The 15,306-nt window shown below is 51.1% G+C and overlaps 1 protein-coding gene across 1 annotated transcript; it reads right to left on the reverse strand.

The window, feature by feature from the left end:
• Positions 1 to 203: 203 nt before the first annotated feature.
• On the reverse strand, positions 204 to 13,644 carry LOC127609875 (1-phosphatidylinositol 4,5-bisphosphate phosphodiesterase beta-1-like). Its single transcript, XM_052079428.1, has 32 exons — positions 12,965 to 13,644; positions 10,977 to 11,054; positions 10,823 to 10,891; positions 10,160 to 10,300; positions 10,009 to 10,088; positions 9,847 to 9,900; positions 8,922 to 8,997; positions 8,628 to 8,728; positions 7,663 to 7,826; positions 7,417 to 7,563; positions 7,150 to 7,307; positions 6,657 to 6,739; positions 6,438 to 6,522; positions 6,191 to 6,353; positions 5,658 to 5,713; positions 5,437 to 5,533; positions 5,269 to 5,353; positions 4,330 to 4,454; positions 3,895 to 4,049; positions 3,640 to 3,807; positions 3,144 to 3,243; positions 2,948 to 3,052; positions 2,713 to 2,825; positions 2,276 to 2,426; positions 2,108 to 2,161; positions 1,706 to 1,883; positions 1,512 to 1,632; positions 1,128 to 1,204; positions 911 to 1,000; positions 764 to 821; positions 578 to 664; positions 204 to 458 (listed from the first exon to the last, which is right to left on the reverse strand). Exons 1-32 carry the CDS (start codon positions 13,061 to 13,063, stop codon positions 306 to 308), a joined length of 3,471 nt encoding a protein of 1,156 aa, XP_051935388.1. The 5' UTR covers positions 13,064 to 13,644; the 3' UTR covers positions 204 to 305.
• Between the last annotated feature and the right edge of the window lie 1,662 nt (positions 13,645 to 15,306).

Raw genomic sequence — 15,306 nt, forward strand, 5'->3', positions numbered from 1 at the left:
AGGATCAAATAGACAAGTTGAAGTCAACATTCGAGGCGGCGAGTTCGGAAAGAAGGAAGCTAGCTTGCTAGCTGGGTTGTCGCTGATGTTCGACGTGTTGATTGTTGGCAGATGGGCAACGGAGGTCAGCGGCTCGGTAGGAAGGTAGGCCGAGAGAGGGGGGGGGGGGGGGGCAGAAACAATGAATATTGTTGGAATCCGGGGCCGCCTCCGGACGCGTGAGCCAAGTCCCAAGGAAAGCGTCCGCCCCACCGCGCGCGTACGGACGGCCGCTTACTCGCTTTGTACTTTTCTGGAGGCGGTCTTCAGTCGTCTTCGGAGAGAATCTCGTCGGGGGTGGACGCTGGGGACTTGCCGTGCCCTGGCACCTCCGGCCTCCTGTCCCGCAGGAAGTCTCCGATCTCGCCGGGCAATCGCTCAAACTTCTCCCGGAACTCGGCCTCGATGGCGCCCTGCAGCTAAAAGGCAGCGGGCAAAGTCGCGAGTCTCCGGCGGTGGATTGTTTTGCCTCACATTTGTCCATTTGTCCATTTTCATATTTGGAGCAGACCTGATTGGAGCGGTTTGGCTTGCGTACCTTGGGTTTGTGTTCTTGTATCTCCTGCAGCAGTTGATTGTGCTGCTCCAGCAGCTGCTCCTGCCGCTTGGCCTGGGTCTCCTCCAGCTACAAGCGCAAAAACAAACGACAAAACAGACACACGCCAGCGACTTTGTATCGCCGAGAGAAGAAAAAGAGGCCTGCGCCGCTTCCGCCTGCGCTCACCCGTTTGATGTTCTGCACCACTTCATTGACGTACGACTTATTGATCTCCATCTTCTCTCTGCAATGCGGACAGAGGAGATGAAAGCTTTTCCAAGAAATGAGCTGAGCGAGGAGCGCAATGCCGATGACGCCGGTGAGCGATCCTACTCTTCCGCGAGATGTTTCTCTTTGGTCTTCGCCAGGTTGATTTTCTCGGTTCTTCTGCGGTCCATTTGCTTCTTCAGCTCCTTCTTCTCCCTGAGTCGGCGGCAAAAACACGCCGTCAAGTGAAGTGAGTGAAGTGGCTGCGGAAATGGAAAAAAACCAAAAACCCCAACCAAGCCGACGCAAGCACCATCTCTCGGGCTCCAATGCGAGAACTTACTTGCCGCAGACGTCTTTGAGTTTCTTCATCTGCGTGCCGTGACTCTCCTCGGCCAGGCCGCTCAGTCGCTCGTTCAGCTGGAGAGGCGAGAAAAGTTCATGCCTCGCTTCTTGCGATTTTTTTTCAGTTGATGACGGGAACGCGGGATGCCTGGGCCCTCGTTTTGGACGGGTTTTTCACACCGCTAATAGTCTCATCCTGTCGACCGTTTTTTTTTTTCCTCGGCGAATAGCCTTTGTTTTTATTTCTTGAATTTTATTTAAAAAAAAAAAAACAAGGAAACAAAAATATATCCGTATGCTGGAGCACAATGCCCCCTGGAGACTCCCAAATTCCCGCCTGCAAGCACCCGCGCGGCGGCTGAGGACTCGAACGCGGGCTCACCGTCTTGACGTGTTCCCTCTGCAGGTACTTTTGGCTGTAGTACTGCTCCTGCCTGAGCGCCACAAGCTGCTGGTGCTGCTCGTCTCGCAGCGACCGGAGATGCTCGTCGGGCGACGAGCTCCTGAGCGAACGCGCGTACGATTTAGCGGCGGGCGCGGTTGATTCGGCGAGGGCAAAAATGTGCGCTTCCCCACCTGCTCTTGCTGCGCCGTCTGGCCGCCTTCTCGTACTTGTTGTTGATGTCTCGTAGGAGCTGCGAGGTCTTCTTCTGGTGTCTCCTCACCAGCTCCTTCAGCTCCTTGAACTGACGCCGCAGCTCCTTCTGGTACACTTTGGACTGCTGCAGGCTGGCCAGCGTGCACACGGGCAGCTCTGCCGACGGCACAGTTGGAACGATCACACGGCGGGTGGGCAAAGTCTGGGGCGGGGGCCCGCCGACGGCCCTCTTCCCCAGCGGGAGCGTAAACCGAGGCGCGGTGATAGCTGGCAAACGGCGACGCCCCTTGTGCTTTTGTCAACACGGTTTGTGGCCGGCGAGCTTCACCTTCAGTGAGTGAAGCCCACCTGAACGCCAGAGAGAGGTTTTACGGACTGACCTATCAGAACACTTAAGACCAAATCTTCAGTCTTTGCTGCTGGTTTGGCCGCATCTAAAGGGAAGGACAAAACAAGAAACCCAACTAAGTCATCGGTCCAGGTCATGCGGTGGCATAGCACTTGCAAAACTTTTACTTTGACACCCGAGCCGATGGTGGCGCCGCTACCTGTCGGAGCCGCTTGCTGATTGGCCGCGGAGGCTTTGGGTGCCGCGGCGACGGGGGCGTGGCCCGCCGGTCCGGGGACCGGGCTCAGTCCGTTTTCCATCAACGGCGACTTGGGGTCGTTTTTACGCTCGGAGCAGCCGTCCGCTTCGTCCTGGAACGGGATTGAAAATTTGACACGGCCCTGTTGAAACGCAGCGTTTTTGAGAAGCAGAAGAGCAGGTGTCATTTGAGGAGCCATTTTGCCGTATTTGATCCGAGACGTGAGCAGATAAATGGGAGCCGTGGATGACACCAGCGTGGCACAATCATTGTCGAAATGAATTCAACGATTTACAATTTTCAGAAGTTATTTGAAAAGCCCGGCCCAAAAATAGGGCCCGGCATAATCTTTGCTCACGGTCCCCGCGGCGATATCTTCGGTTTTCTTCCTGTCTGACCTCGTTCTGCGCGTCCACGTCTCCGTCCTCCAGCGTGAGAGCGGCCAGCTGCTTGGAACGCTGCTCCAGCAGGTTGACGTATCGAATGGGGTTGGACAGAGCCTCGATCACGTCTGCAAATAAATATTTGGTGGTTTCTGCTCGGATTTTTTTTGGAAACGGAGGCTGAAGACCTGACTGTGCAGACACACGCAAAAGAAAGAAATCCATCCCTCTTGGGGGGGCTGGCGTGTACCTGCAAAAGTGTCCGGGACATAGTCTTTGACTTCCATGTAGACGAACACGGCGGGGAGAATCAGAGACTGGTTCTTCTCGTTCCTCAGGCCGATATAACGATAGCCTTGAAAAGAAGACACGTGGCGGTCCACACTCAGAGCGGCGGCGGCGTCAAATTGGTGGCGTGACGGTCGACGTCAAAGAAAGGCGGGTACCGGGCCGTATGGCGGACACGGGGATGATGCGATGGCCGATGAACTTGCCCCCTTCCTCAAAGGCGGCGATTCTCAACGAGGCCAGAGTCGGAAGGATCACCTGGCGGGCGCAGCGGCAAAAATTCTCAAGGATCCACGGTAGAAAAGACACGTTCACGTCGAGAAATTGGGGGTAATTCTTCCGCTCAAGTCGCATAGGTATGACCCACAAAAAAAAATTAAAGTCTCAAGAAGCCATCCCAAAAAGTTCAAATAACTAAATAAAATAACAACTTTGAATAAAACGGTCTTACAAATATTTGGAATATTCAGCCATCTTTGCCTTAGCGCCATACAATTTGGTAGGCTGATCAACCGTGAGAAGTCCCACAAAAAGCCTTGAGAAGCCATGGCAGAAAGACAGCAGAAGTCTGCCATTTTGCGTCAAAAAAATCCAATCCAAAGTGTTTCAGCGCGCGGCGGGTTTGAGAGCGCTCCGACGAAGGCCGTTTCCCACCTTCTTGAAGACGACGGGTTCCTCATCCCACACCGGGTTGACGGCGTTGTTGTTGGGCGAGGTTTTGGTCTTCAGAGCTTTCCTCCTGGTGTCGGCGGGAAGGCCAAACATCTCCACTTCCACGTAGACGCCCACCCTGCGCTCGCTGAGGAACTGGCCCGAGATCACCTGAAAGAGGACGGCGGGGAAACGGCGTCACGCCGGCCAGCCGGCGTTCTTCCCGAAGGGAGGCGAAGATGCTGCCGAGCGGCCGACCTTGACGGAGAGCGTGTTGGCTACGATGCCGTCCACCGTGTTCTCCGTGAAAGGGTCAAAGTGTTTGTCGGGCCGCCGCATGAACTCGGGCTTCAGCCGGTAGCCGCTGCGACCGTTGTACTCAAACATGAAGAGGTTCAACTGCATGGACAGATCTGACACAAAGAGTTTCTGGTCGGGGGGCGGGAAATTTGGGAGGCGCGGCGACGACAAAGTCTCAGGAACTCTTTGGACCAGCTTTCTTCTCACACCAAAAAAAAAAAAAACTGCTCCGACGCATTTTGGAAAACCCAGGTTGCCTTGGCAACGGGAGATTTGGTGGGCGTGTCGATCCAAAGCCACGGCCCACGCCGTTTCGCTTTGAAGCGGCCATTTTGGCCTCGTAATAACGCGGGAAAAGAGCAGAAAATGCGCCAACGCTCGCCTCCAGCTCACCTAGGGTTTGATAATTGAGAGCCACCAGTTGACAGCCGCTGTTCCAGAAAAGCTGCGGCATGAAGTTGGACGAGTCCATTCTGGTTCCTTTGGGATAAATCCGACTCAGCTGGGATTTGTTGTATCTGGTTGATGACGAGTTAAGAAGCGGCGGTCTTACGTTGGACCATTTCGAGCCAAGCTTGAAGTCGAACAAACAAATACAGCCTCCGGCGACGTCGGTCGATACTCTACGCCAGGCATGTCCAAAGTCCGGCCCGCGGGCCAAATCCGGCCCGCGGTTGAATCTCATCCGGCCCTCGGCCCCCGTCATAAAATCAGTGCCGTCTGGCCCGCAGTTGGGCGCAATGGAACACGTGTTGCATTGACTGAGGTCTCGTAGACTGGTGAGTGATGTTTCATAGAGTACTGCTTCCCTCTAGTGGCTAAATGAGTAATAGCATTCACTAAATGAGTAATAGCATTTAGACACTAGAGGGCATCACTCACGAGTTAACAAGACATCACTCCGTGTTTATATTGACTGATATGTCATATTTCAAATTCCTGTTTCAAATGAACCAAAAGAAATTCTTAAGATTGTTGAAATTAAAATAAAAATGGAAATGTGAAACAGACTGGCTTACTAAAATTTGTTGAACAATATTGTTGTTCAATTATAAGAATGTCAGCCAAGGTCGGCCCCCCGACATTTTACCACATAAAATCTGGTCCCGTTGGCAAAAAGTTTGGACACCCCTGCTCTACGCACTCCAATATATTTATATATAGCGTATATATCATATATTATGTCCCGTAGCTCGGCATATTCCGCACGAGCGATCAAAGGCATTCCGGGCGGCATGACTTCCCTGCGAATTTCAAAAGGCATCACGTGTCAAAGAGAAAGAAGCAGCCGGGATGTGAGCAGTCGCCCGCGGCAACCGTTGCTAAGGATACTCCACAAACTCCACCGGTGACTTGGTGAGGTGCTCCAGAGCTTTGGTCTCCACAAACGACGACATGTGGTAACAGCGGGCCGCCTCTGCGCACACGCACGCACGCTTGAGCGCACTTTTGCCCGACGCAAGACGACGAGGCACCCGCCACGGCCGACGGCCGGCTTACTCTTGGACGCCTCGAAGGAGTTGAACTTGGTGGGCTGCACGTAGTTGACCAAGGTGGACATCTCCTCCGTGGCCACGGCCTCGCGCTCCGCTGAGCCCTAAAACAAAAAAAAAAAAAAAACGCTGCGCTGAATTTACTCCATTTCATTTGGTGAAGCGGCTGCACGAAAGAAAAGGATGCAAGTCAGGATTGCACCGTTAACATGCGGCGTCAGCGCTGACCTTTTTACCGTCGTCGTCGTCGTCATCGTCGTCCTCCTCGCTTTCGGCTTCCATCTCTGCCGGAAATACAAAACGTGACTCGGCAACTTTTCCGTCAAATCGAGCGGCATTTTCACATCCGCTGCCTCCAATCGTGTCGGGCGAAAGCGGGCAGACGTCGCAGCCACGTCATGCGGCCCACCCGCACGCTCTCATGCGGTGTTGCGCAACCTTCGCCATATTTGACACTTGAAAAGCCTCGTGGGACAGCACCGAAGACAAAGTAGATCAACCGAAATGGGAAGTGGAGCTGGTGGATTCAACAGCGGGTTGTTTTGTGTCGCAACAGTCCTTGCACCCGAGGCCAACAACTTTCATCGTTTTGTCCCTCATGAGGTGCACAAATCGGCTTCACTTGTGTGGAAGCGCGACATCATTTGATGGATTCACTCGACTGAAGTAGTTTTCTGAACGAATAATGAAAATAATTGACCCGAGCTATTTTATGACTTGGGACTTTGCGCGAGGCCCCTCCCTGATGTTGCTCGCCGTACCTGTGGCGTTGTTGCTAGGCGACAGGGGCTCGGGGTCCTGATTGGCCGGCTGCTCCGTCAGCCTCTTGACGTCGCCGGCGGAGGCTTTGTGAGATTTCTTGTTCTTGATGAGAATTTTGCCCATCAGCTCCTGAGGACTGGGCAGCGGGATGCCCGACTCCAGCTGGAATCCAATCGGGACGAGTCCATAAAAAAAAAATTTTTTTTTTGGACCCATTTTCTATATGCGGGGACGAGAATTTCCCACCGGGTATCTGTCCAGCGGGTCGATCAGTAAGGCCTCCCCGAAGATCGATCGACAATATTCTGCCATTTTAGCCTGCTGCTTCAAACTGGGAAAAAAAAATACTGAACGTGTCTAACGAGTTTAGCATTCAACCGGGAGAAAATGTGCACAAATGAAAATCCGCTGGACTCCATAATGATGACAAAGCCATTTAGTCGTTTGGTTGCGAACGGAACTCACGAGTCGACGTGATTCTCGAAAGACAAGATGACCGGAAAAGGGGACGTCTTGAAGGCGCACTCTGCAATGGCCTCGATGACTTCCTGCTGAAACCAAAGCAAACCAAGCTAAGCGAAACAGAGCACAACATGTCTTCCAATCATTAACGAACCATGACTGCAATAGAATCAAAGTGAAAAAAAAAAATAAGGACGCTCTCATCCTCGGATTAAAATGTTTCCCTCATTTTCTAGTGAAAAAAACACACACGGAAAAACATTGTTCTAAAGACGAGCAACGGAAGTAGGATGAATATGGCGATATCGTTTCTACTTTCAAAGAAAATTTGGAACCAATGTGACGGTCATTAAAATGATCAAACTAAAAATTGAAATAATACGGGCTCATTTTTATTTTTACGGCTTTGAAAACCGAGGAATGGGTCAATTTTTTTCCAGTGTGACAATCAATGAAAATGTCTGAAAACAATAAGGGCGGTTCCTAAGCGTGCGACCTTGAAGGAGATCTCGGAGGTCATGGTGAAGCCGTGCGTGATGACGGGCTCCTCCTCGGCCGTGCGGCCTTTCCACACGTCCAGCTCCACGCAGCGACATCCGGCCAGCAGCACCTGCCGGTACATCTCCACCGACGAGCTCCCCGCCAGCTGGCCCGCTACAAACAAACGCATACGGCGGTTCGCCATCGACAGCGGGCCAATGAGGGCTTCGCTTGCGTTTGCAGTTGCATTGTGGGATAGGTGGAGGCGGACAGGAAGGAGCACCTGTCAGGTACGTGTTGTGCGAGGAGTTGATAAAGTAGTGCGGCAGAGGGAAGCTCATGTCCTCGGACTGGTCCAGTTTGTCCGGAGGGATGACGGCGTTCTCGTCGCTCGACAGGTAACTGCAGAAGGCCTGCAAGGAGATCAGGCCTGGCCCACAGGGCACACGCCACACAAACACAACGTACGACTTGACATTGAAAAGCTTTCCGCGGCGGCGACGTGGTTTTGCGCGTGCTTCGTCCTCACCCTGCTCCAGCGACGTCTTGTCGCTTTGGTGCCTTTCGAGGAGCGTCTGGGTCTGAGCGGGCCTGAGAGGCGGGTAGAGGATCTCGTTGAGTCGGGGGTCCCGCTGCTTGTTGTTGATGAAATCCGTCATGCGGTCCACCGACATGGCGCCGTCCTCGCCTCCCCTACGGGGGAACGCACGACTTGAGCGTTGCCGTGTCTGCAAAGCGCTCGCCTTCTCTTTCATTCATTCATTCATTGATTCATCTTCCTAAGCGCTTGATCCTCACTAGGGTCGCGGGGGGTGCTGGAGCCTATCCCAGCTGTCTCCGGGCAGTAGGCGGGGGACACCCTGAATCGGTTGCCAGCCAATCGCAGGGCAGACAGACACAAACAACCATCCACGCCCACATTCAAACCTAGGGACAATTTAGAACGTCCAAGCATGTTTTTGGAATGTGGGAGGAAACCGGAGCACCCGGAGAAAACCCACGCAGGCCCGGGGAGAACATGCAAACTCCACACAGGGGGGCCGGAGCTGGAATCGAACCCGGTACCTCTGCACTGTGAAGCCCACGTGCTAACCACTGGACTACCGGGCCGCCCCCTTATTTTTCAATACATCGGATTTCTTATTTAATTGGGAGAGGGGGGGGGAATAAATCCATACATTCTCACTTATTTTTAAATGGGTATTTGTTTTGTGAATACAAAGCGAGGTGCTGTGAATAGTTTTCGGATTACAGGATTTTTTTTTTTTAATAAATTGAAGTCGTGAGTGCATGGACTGGATGCACATAAGATTTCTTATTTCTGGTCCAAATTCTTGTTTTCGCAATGTCTTTGGGGCGTAGAATTTGAGCAATAATTTTTTTCTGCAGTAAATCAAAGCGAGTCTTGCGCGTGTTCCGACAAGTAGGACAAGCACTCGTCTGCGCCTCACGCCGCCCCCTCAAAGAAGCCGCCCCCCGCCGCGGCGCACTCACTGCGCTTTAAAGATGGTGGCCAGCTCCGGACGAGGACAGAGGTGCTCCAGGAAGCTCTGGTACACCTCCAGAGGGAAGTCGTCCAGTTTAATGGCGTCGCCCTGTCGAGCGCATGCAGGAAGAGCATCAAGCGTGCGGGCAGGATTTGCGCAATCTGCGCAATTCTCGGACAGTATTCAAGAGTATCATCTTCCAGTCCGTTTCATATTTTGGCACAAATCAACCCGATTGCTGTGTGGCCACATCGTCGCTCCTTTTTCGTATCGTTACCCGATTTCATTAATGTTGACCCACCCGCCCGCAAGGAAGTCGGCAGTTCTCCAAGGCGGTCTCCACCCGCTTCCTGTCCGATGAAAACGAGCGAACGATACTGAAAGAAAAAAAAAAAAAGGGGGGAATAAATCACGTGACCGTGTCCTCACATCACACAATCACTTCAAATTCTGCGAGTGCCCCAAAATGTCCTTGAGTGGACCGCCGACGAGTCCCAGCCTGGACGGATGACGCGGATTGCTTGGCTGCGCTCCATTTCGACAAGTGTCCCGCATTTAAACGAGAAGCGCTTGATTGGCAATTGGAATTCTGCGTCTCATCGCAATTATTCAGTCCCTTTCACTGAATCCAGGAGGGGGTGCGGGAGGGGGGGGGGGGGGGGGATCAGTTGACCAAATTTGAATCACGTGCAGCTGATTTATTTATTTTCTTTTTCTCCCCCAGTGTCTAAATTTTGTCCCGGGGTGACTTATGGGGGCCCAAAGAAGACCCTTTGAAAAGGGTGGTACCTCTGAGAGGTCTCGGGAACCTTTGCGGAGTGCGGAACCTATCCGATCAAACTAAAAACTTCCTGCTACGTCTGTTACACCTCTGAAGACCGGATATTTGACCCGCGAATTTCGCGTTGCTCAAATTGCTGCTTCCAAGAACAGCCAATGCGTCCCCATTTGGATTCCCGGAACCTGCGTGTGTTTCCGTTATCCTGGCGTCACATGTGCAGCCGCCGCTGCCGCCGCCGGCCGGCCCATTAGCAGGTCAGGCGCTGAATTAAGCACCTTGCCGGATCCTGTCCCTGTTTTTGCTTTCCCAAGTGCACGTGGAATGGAGTTTATTTTGGGAAGAAAAGAGCAAAGTTAGGAAGTTTGCGCACGTCCCTGCAGAATATTGGCAAGGCCGCGAGCCACGCGGCGGACGCTTGCGCAGCCGAGGCACAGGCCCGACTCACTTCTTGACGGGGATCCTGCCCTCCGCGTTGGGCTGCAGAGTCAACTTCACGTACCTGCCGGAATAAAATCAGATGGGGGCGGGGGGAATCAAATGGATGAAAAGGAAAAAAAAAATGGTGAAAGGAAAGAAATTTTTTAAAAATGTGCGCGTCTTGACTCACGCTTTGAGGAGGCTGTGGTCTCTGTTGAGGTTGTGGCTCAGCAGGTTGGAAGACAGACCAAAAAGCTCCTCGCACCAAACCTAGCAAAAGCATCATCACCGTCGCATCACCATCATCATCATCAGCATCATCATCATCATCATCAGGGTACCTTGGCCTCATCCTCCTGAGAGGCGATGAAGATGATCTGGTTGACGTTGACGATGTCGGAGGCCGTCACCACGGTGACCATGCGGTTCTCCAGCCGGCCCACCAGGTTGCCCACGTCCAGCAGCTCCCGCAGCTTGGCCTCCTAGCGGCCGGTCGGGCACAAAAGCAGCGTGCGGTTACGGTGGATAGCAAAAGTCGACACACCCCTGCTCAAATCAGTTCCATATTTTCACCGCCATGTGTGATTGCACACCCGCCGCTGTGGTCGCAACAAACCGAACGCATTCACACTGCTGCTTGCAAGGGCCTCGGAATTAGTCCAAATAAAGTTCAGCTCTTGTCGGAGGCTTTGACCATTTCCCGGCCCGATGCCGATGACTGCTTGAATGGGCCAAAAAATTGTTTGGGGACCAAAACACATTTTGCCACCAGCTGTGGCATCGGCTGTGACAGAACACAAGGCGCCGTCTGTACACACTGTGATGCTTTTGGAACACACATTGAGCGCTTCAGAATACAAACCCGCAGGCTTGTTTTTTGTTTTGTTTTTTTTTTCTTCCCCTTGCAAGAAGAAGCAGCGAGATTGCGTTTCTAAGGCGACGCGCAAGACGAAGGTGAAAGAGGTGAAGAGGAGGCGCGCAGAAGGTGAAGAGGCCGCCGCTACCTTGGCAGTTTTGGTGCTTCTGCCTGTCCGCACATCTTTCACGTGGGTCAAGTCTAACAACTCCGTCTCCTGGAAGATGTAAACACACACACACACACACACACACAAATTTAATCCTGCTTCCTTCAAAGGTGCGTGTGTGTGTGTGTGTTACCTTGTTTTGGTCGGTCCAGTAGAGATAAAGTCCATGAGGATCCACAAAGAGAGTCACAGGAGTGACAGTGGAAAGATCCTGCGGAGGAACATGGCAAAAGTAAAAAACAAACAAACAAACAAATGCCACATGTCATTGAAAAGGCATTTTAAGGAAAGGACAAAGTATCTAGGATTGCGTCTTGAGGTAACTTGGAAGCACTTTGAGTACGAAACACAGAGCCTTTTTTTTTCTCTTTCATTTATCATTTTTAGAAATTATATCAGCTAAACATGAAGTTTTGAATTGAGAAGAGCAAATGAGAAAAAAAATGGATGGATGGATGGTTAAATATGTCTGTATGACATCAATCTGGTTTTAAAGAAAGAACAGCAGATGGAGGATAGACCCTTGGGGTACCCCGGACCTCATTTGTGCTCAAAACAGGGCTGTGTGGTCAATTTACAAAAAAAATACCAACGTGGTAAATAAATAAAGTTGAGAGATCTTATCAACACAAGGGATATTTTCTAGAACAGCTAAAATAAAAACCCTGAGATCCAGTTTCTGAAAAGAGTAGATGAGTTTTTAAAAAATGAATCAATAAAAAAGAAGGGATATTGTTAACCGTGGTGGCCCTCGGCTCATCCCGAGCACCTTTAGACAACGATGCCTGAAAAGTAGAACTCAAAGCACTGAGGATGGCGAACTGGATCCCTGCCAAGCATCACCATGGCAACCAACTCTCTTTTAAAACAGCCGGCAGCACATAAAAAGAGCTTAACTGGGGGTAGGGGGGGGGGGTAACACGTGCGCATCCTCCCCAACACACACACGCACTCATCTGTGCCACATTATGCGCCAAGTCTGTTTAAGTAAGGGTAGCCATTCCAGTTGCCATAGCAACCGCAGCGCCATACGTTCCCAATCTGAGGGCACTTTCACATTGCAATACAAACACGAGGACGCACGCACATGTTGTTGGCATGCAATCAACAGGTGCTTTCAGCCAAAAGATGATCAGTAGAGAAATCTTTCCAGAAGTAGTGCCTCGATGCGCTCATTCTCAACTACTGTGGGAAATTCCGGGCGCAATTTCTGCTCGTTGGTCGGGAAATTGAGAGAGGGCAGAAGGTGAAATGAACCCGGATGTCCGCCTGTTGCCATTCACACAAGAGAGTAACAGCAAAGTGATCAACTAAATGAAAGTACAGCCTGCTGGATTTTTTTTTTGGGTGGGGGGGGGGGGGAGATTAAAAAAAAAAACTGGGACAGATTTCACATTTAAATAAATATCGTTTCTAAGAGGCATTAAAAAAAATAAGTGGCGGCCCGGTAGTCCAGTGGTTAGCACGTCGGCTTCGCAGTGCAGAGGTACCGGGTTCGATTCCAGCTCCAGCCTCCCTGTGTGGAGTTTGCATGTTCTCCCCGGGCCTGCGTGGGCTTTCTCCGGGTGCTCCGGTTTCCTCCCACATTCCAAAAAAATGCTTGGCAGGCTGATTGGACGCTCTAAATTGTCCCTAGGTGTGAGTGCGAATGGTTGTTCGTTTCTGTGTGCCCTGCGATTGGCTGGCAACCGATTCAGGGTGTCCCCCGCCTACTGCTCAAAGACAGCTGGGATAGGCTCCAGCACCCCCCACGACCCTAGTGAGGATCAAGCGGCTCGGGAGATGAATGAATGAATGAATAAAATCAGTGCTCAGTACAATTAATAAATACATCAGAGAACAAATTAAAAGTTCCTGGGAAGAATAAAGCATCCGAAAACGGACACATTTGTCAATCCATCAGAAAATAAACAAACGAAAAAATGGTTTATTAAAGAAAAACAAATCAAAAAGGAAAATGCATTTTTGCCGTGAGATTTTTCCCTCTCCAAATTGCTGTTTTTCTTTTTGCTGAATTCCTCAATAAAGCTCCTGGAGGTGCTTCATCATTTCACCCGGCATGTCAACCAAGTCCCCAAAGTAGCAATTTGTGCCATCGTTGCACTTTTGCGGCCGCCTTACCTCGTCCCATTTGATGAAGTTGCTGCCGTTCCTCAGCGTCGGGGACACGGCGGGGGGCTGGAGTTTCAAGGCGTGGACCCCCGGCTGGGCGCCTGCCATGGTTCCACACGCACGTGAAGGCGGCGGAGGGGATGCTGCAGAGCTTGTCAAACTCCCGTCAACAGGCGGAGACGCCGCACCACTGCGTCCGCCTCAGCATCATCTCGTTCTTGCGCTGCCGCCGCCGCCGCCGCTACTATGTGTGGTCCACCCCCGCCTCCGTGTGCTGCAACAGACAGACCGAAGCAGATGCCTTCATGGGAGACCACAGCACACGTGCGCGCGCGCTCAACCTCCACAAATTGACTCATCGGCGACATGTGCAAAGCGGCTTCCCACAGATGGGGGAGGGAGCGGAGGGAAGAAAGGGATGCGGAGAAGACGAGGAGGAGGAGGAGGAGGAGAGGAAAAGGGAACCGGGGGAAGATGAGTGGTGGAGCGGAGGCGGAACGCAAAAGTGGAGGGGAAGAGAGAGAGAGGGCTGGGACGCTTCGGTCAAATGAGGCCAGTGGGAGGAAGTGCTTGACTTTTTCATGTCTGGTCAACAGGTGGGACCGTGCGGGACCAGGGCAGGAAGGATGAATAATACTTTTGTCTCACTTTGGATCAACTCATGGGTCTACCGATCGTGTATTTTAATGTTGGGCAAAATGGCTGGACTTAAAAAAAAAACTATACCTGATATATATATATATATATATATATACAGTATATATATATGGGCGGCCCGGTAGTCCAGTGGTTAGCACGTCGGCTTCACAGTGCAGAGGTACCGGGTTCGATTCCAGCTCCGGCCTCCCTGTGTGGAGCTTGCATGTTCTCCCGGGGCCTGCGTGGGTTTTCTCCGGGTACTCCGGTTTCCTCCCACATTCCAAAAATATGCATGGCAGGCTGATTGGATGTTCTAAATTGTCCCTAGGTTTGAATGTGGGCGTGGATGGTTGTTTGTGTCTGTGTGCCCTGCGATTGGCTGGCAACCGATTCAGGGTGTCCCCCCCCTACTGCCCGAAGACGGCTGGGATAGGCTCCAGCACCCCCCGCGACCCTAGTAAGGATCAAGCGGCTCGGAAAATGAATGAATGAATGAATGTGTATGTATATATATATATATATATATATATATATATAACTAGACCTCTTTTGTAAACTCACCATTTTACAAGCAAATCACGCAATTGCACAGACTCAAGACACTCCCACTGCCCACCCATTGACACGCACGCACACACACGCGAACACACACACTTCTGCAAGAGCATATCTCTGTGCTGGGATCTTATATAAGGCAGAGTGGGAGGCGGAGAGCTATTTCAGGCCCATAAAAGACCAAAGAGAGTGTATGTGTGTGTTATTTGCGTGTGTGTGTGTGTGCGTGTGTGTGCGTGCAGGACCTTTGCAGGAACTGGAAATCATCTGAATCACTTTTTGGGATTTCATAAGCAAAAGTGGAGTTTGGAGGACTGTTGGTGTGCGAGGCCCGGCCGTGACGCGTTCAGGGAGCCTTTGAAAATGGAAGGAGATGTCAGACGGATGCAACAAGAGCATCCCTAAAGAGCGTTGGAAGCGTACCAGGCGGTTCGTGCTTAAGCGCGTCGTCTTCAAAGGAGTCCTCAGAGCCCAGCTCCCAGGCCGCTGGAGAGGACTTTTAGTCAAGCGTGGCCTGTGTGTCAGACATTCAACAACTTTGGAGCAAAAGAGGTATTCGTTAGACATTCAAATACATTTAGAAATAATCTAAATGGCACAAATAATTAGATTTTATTTTTTATTTTGCTTTAGTGCATCTGGTCTTGCCTGAAGGAGATTTGCAGAAAAGAGGTCAAGTGACTCCATAATTAATCCTTCTTATAGGCTACACTTGCACACTTGGGTTTCTTGTCAGTGGGTAGCACCCACTGCTCCTTTTACGGATCTAACACAAAATGTTGAGCATGTACTGTAAAAGTACAAAATCTCATGTTTGGCATCTTCCACAGACCATTGTTGGTGTGCATTGCAGATATCACGGGGCCCCGTGGCTTATATTTAGTGGATATGAAACATAACACAGAAAAAAGTGTAAGGAAAAGTCAAACCGATTTCGTTATAAAATTAAATATGCCCAAAACAAGGAAAGATGAGGAAAGGTGATGTGGACATTTTTTTTCCACTCACTGTAATTAGAGTACAGGACCAAGTCCCCAATTCCATCCTTTTTTTTTCTTTTTATTTCAAGGGACACATATCCCAAATGACTGTTTCGTGCACCCAAATAACATGTACAAATAATATATATAAGTATAAGTATTAAATATGACATATGG

The sequence above is a fragment of the Hippocampus zosterae genome, chromosome 11 (assembly GCF_025434085.1).
Source record: "Hippocampus zosterae strain Florida chromosome 11, ASM2543408v3, whole genome shotgun sequence".
Classification (NCBI taxonomy): Eukaryota; Metazoa; Chordata; class Actinopteri; order Syngnathiformes; family Syngnathidae; genus Hippocampus; species Hippocampus zosterae.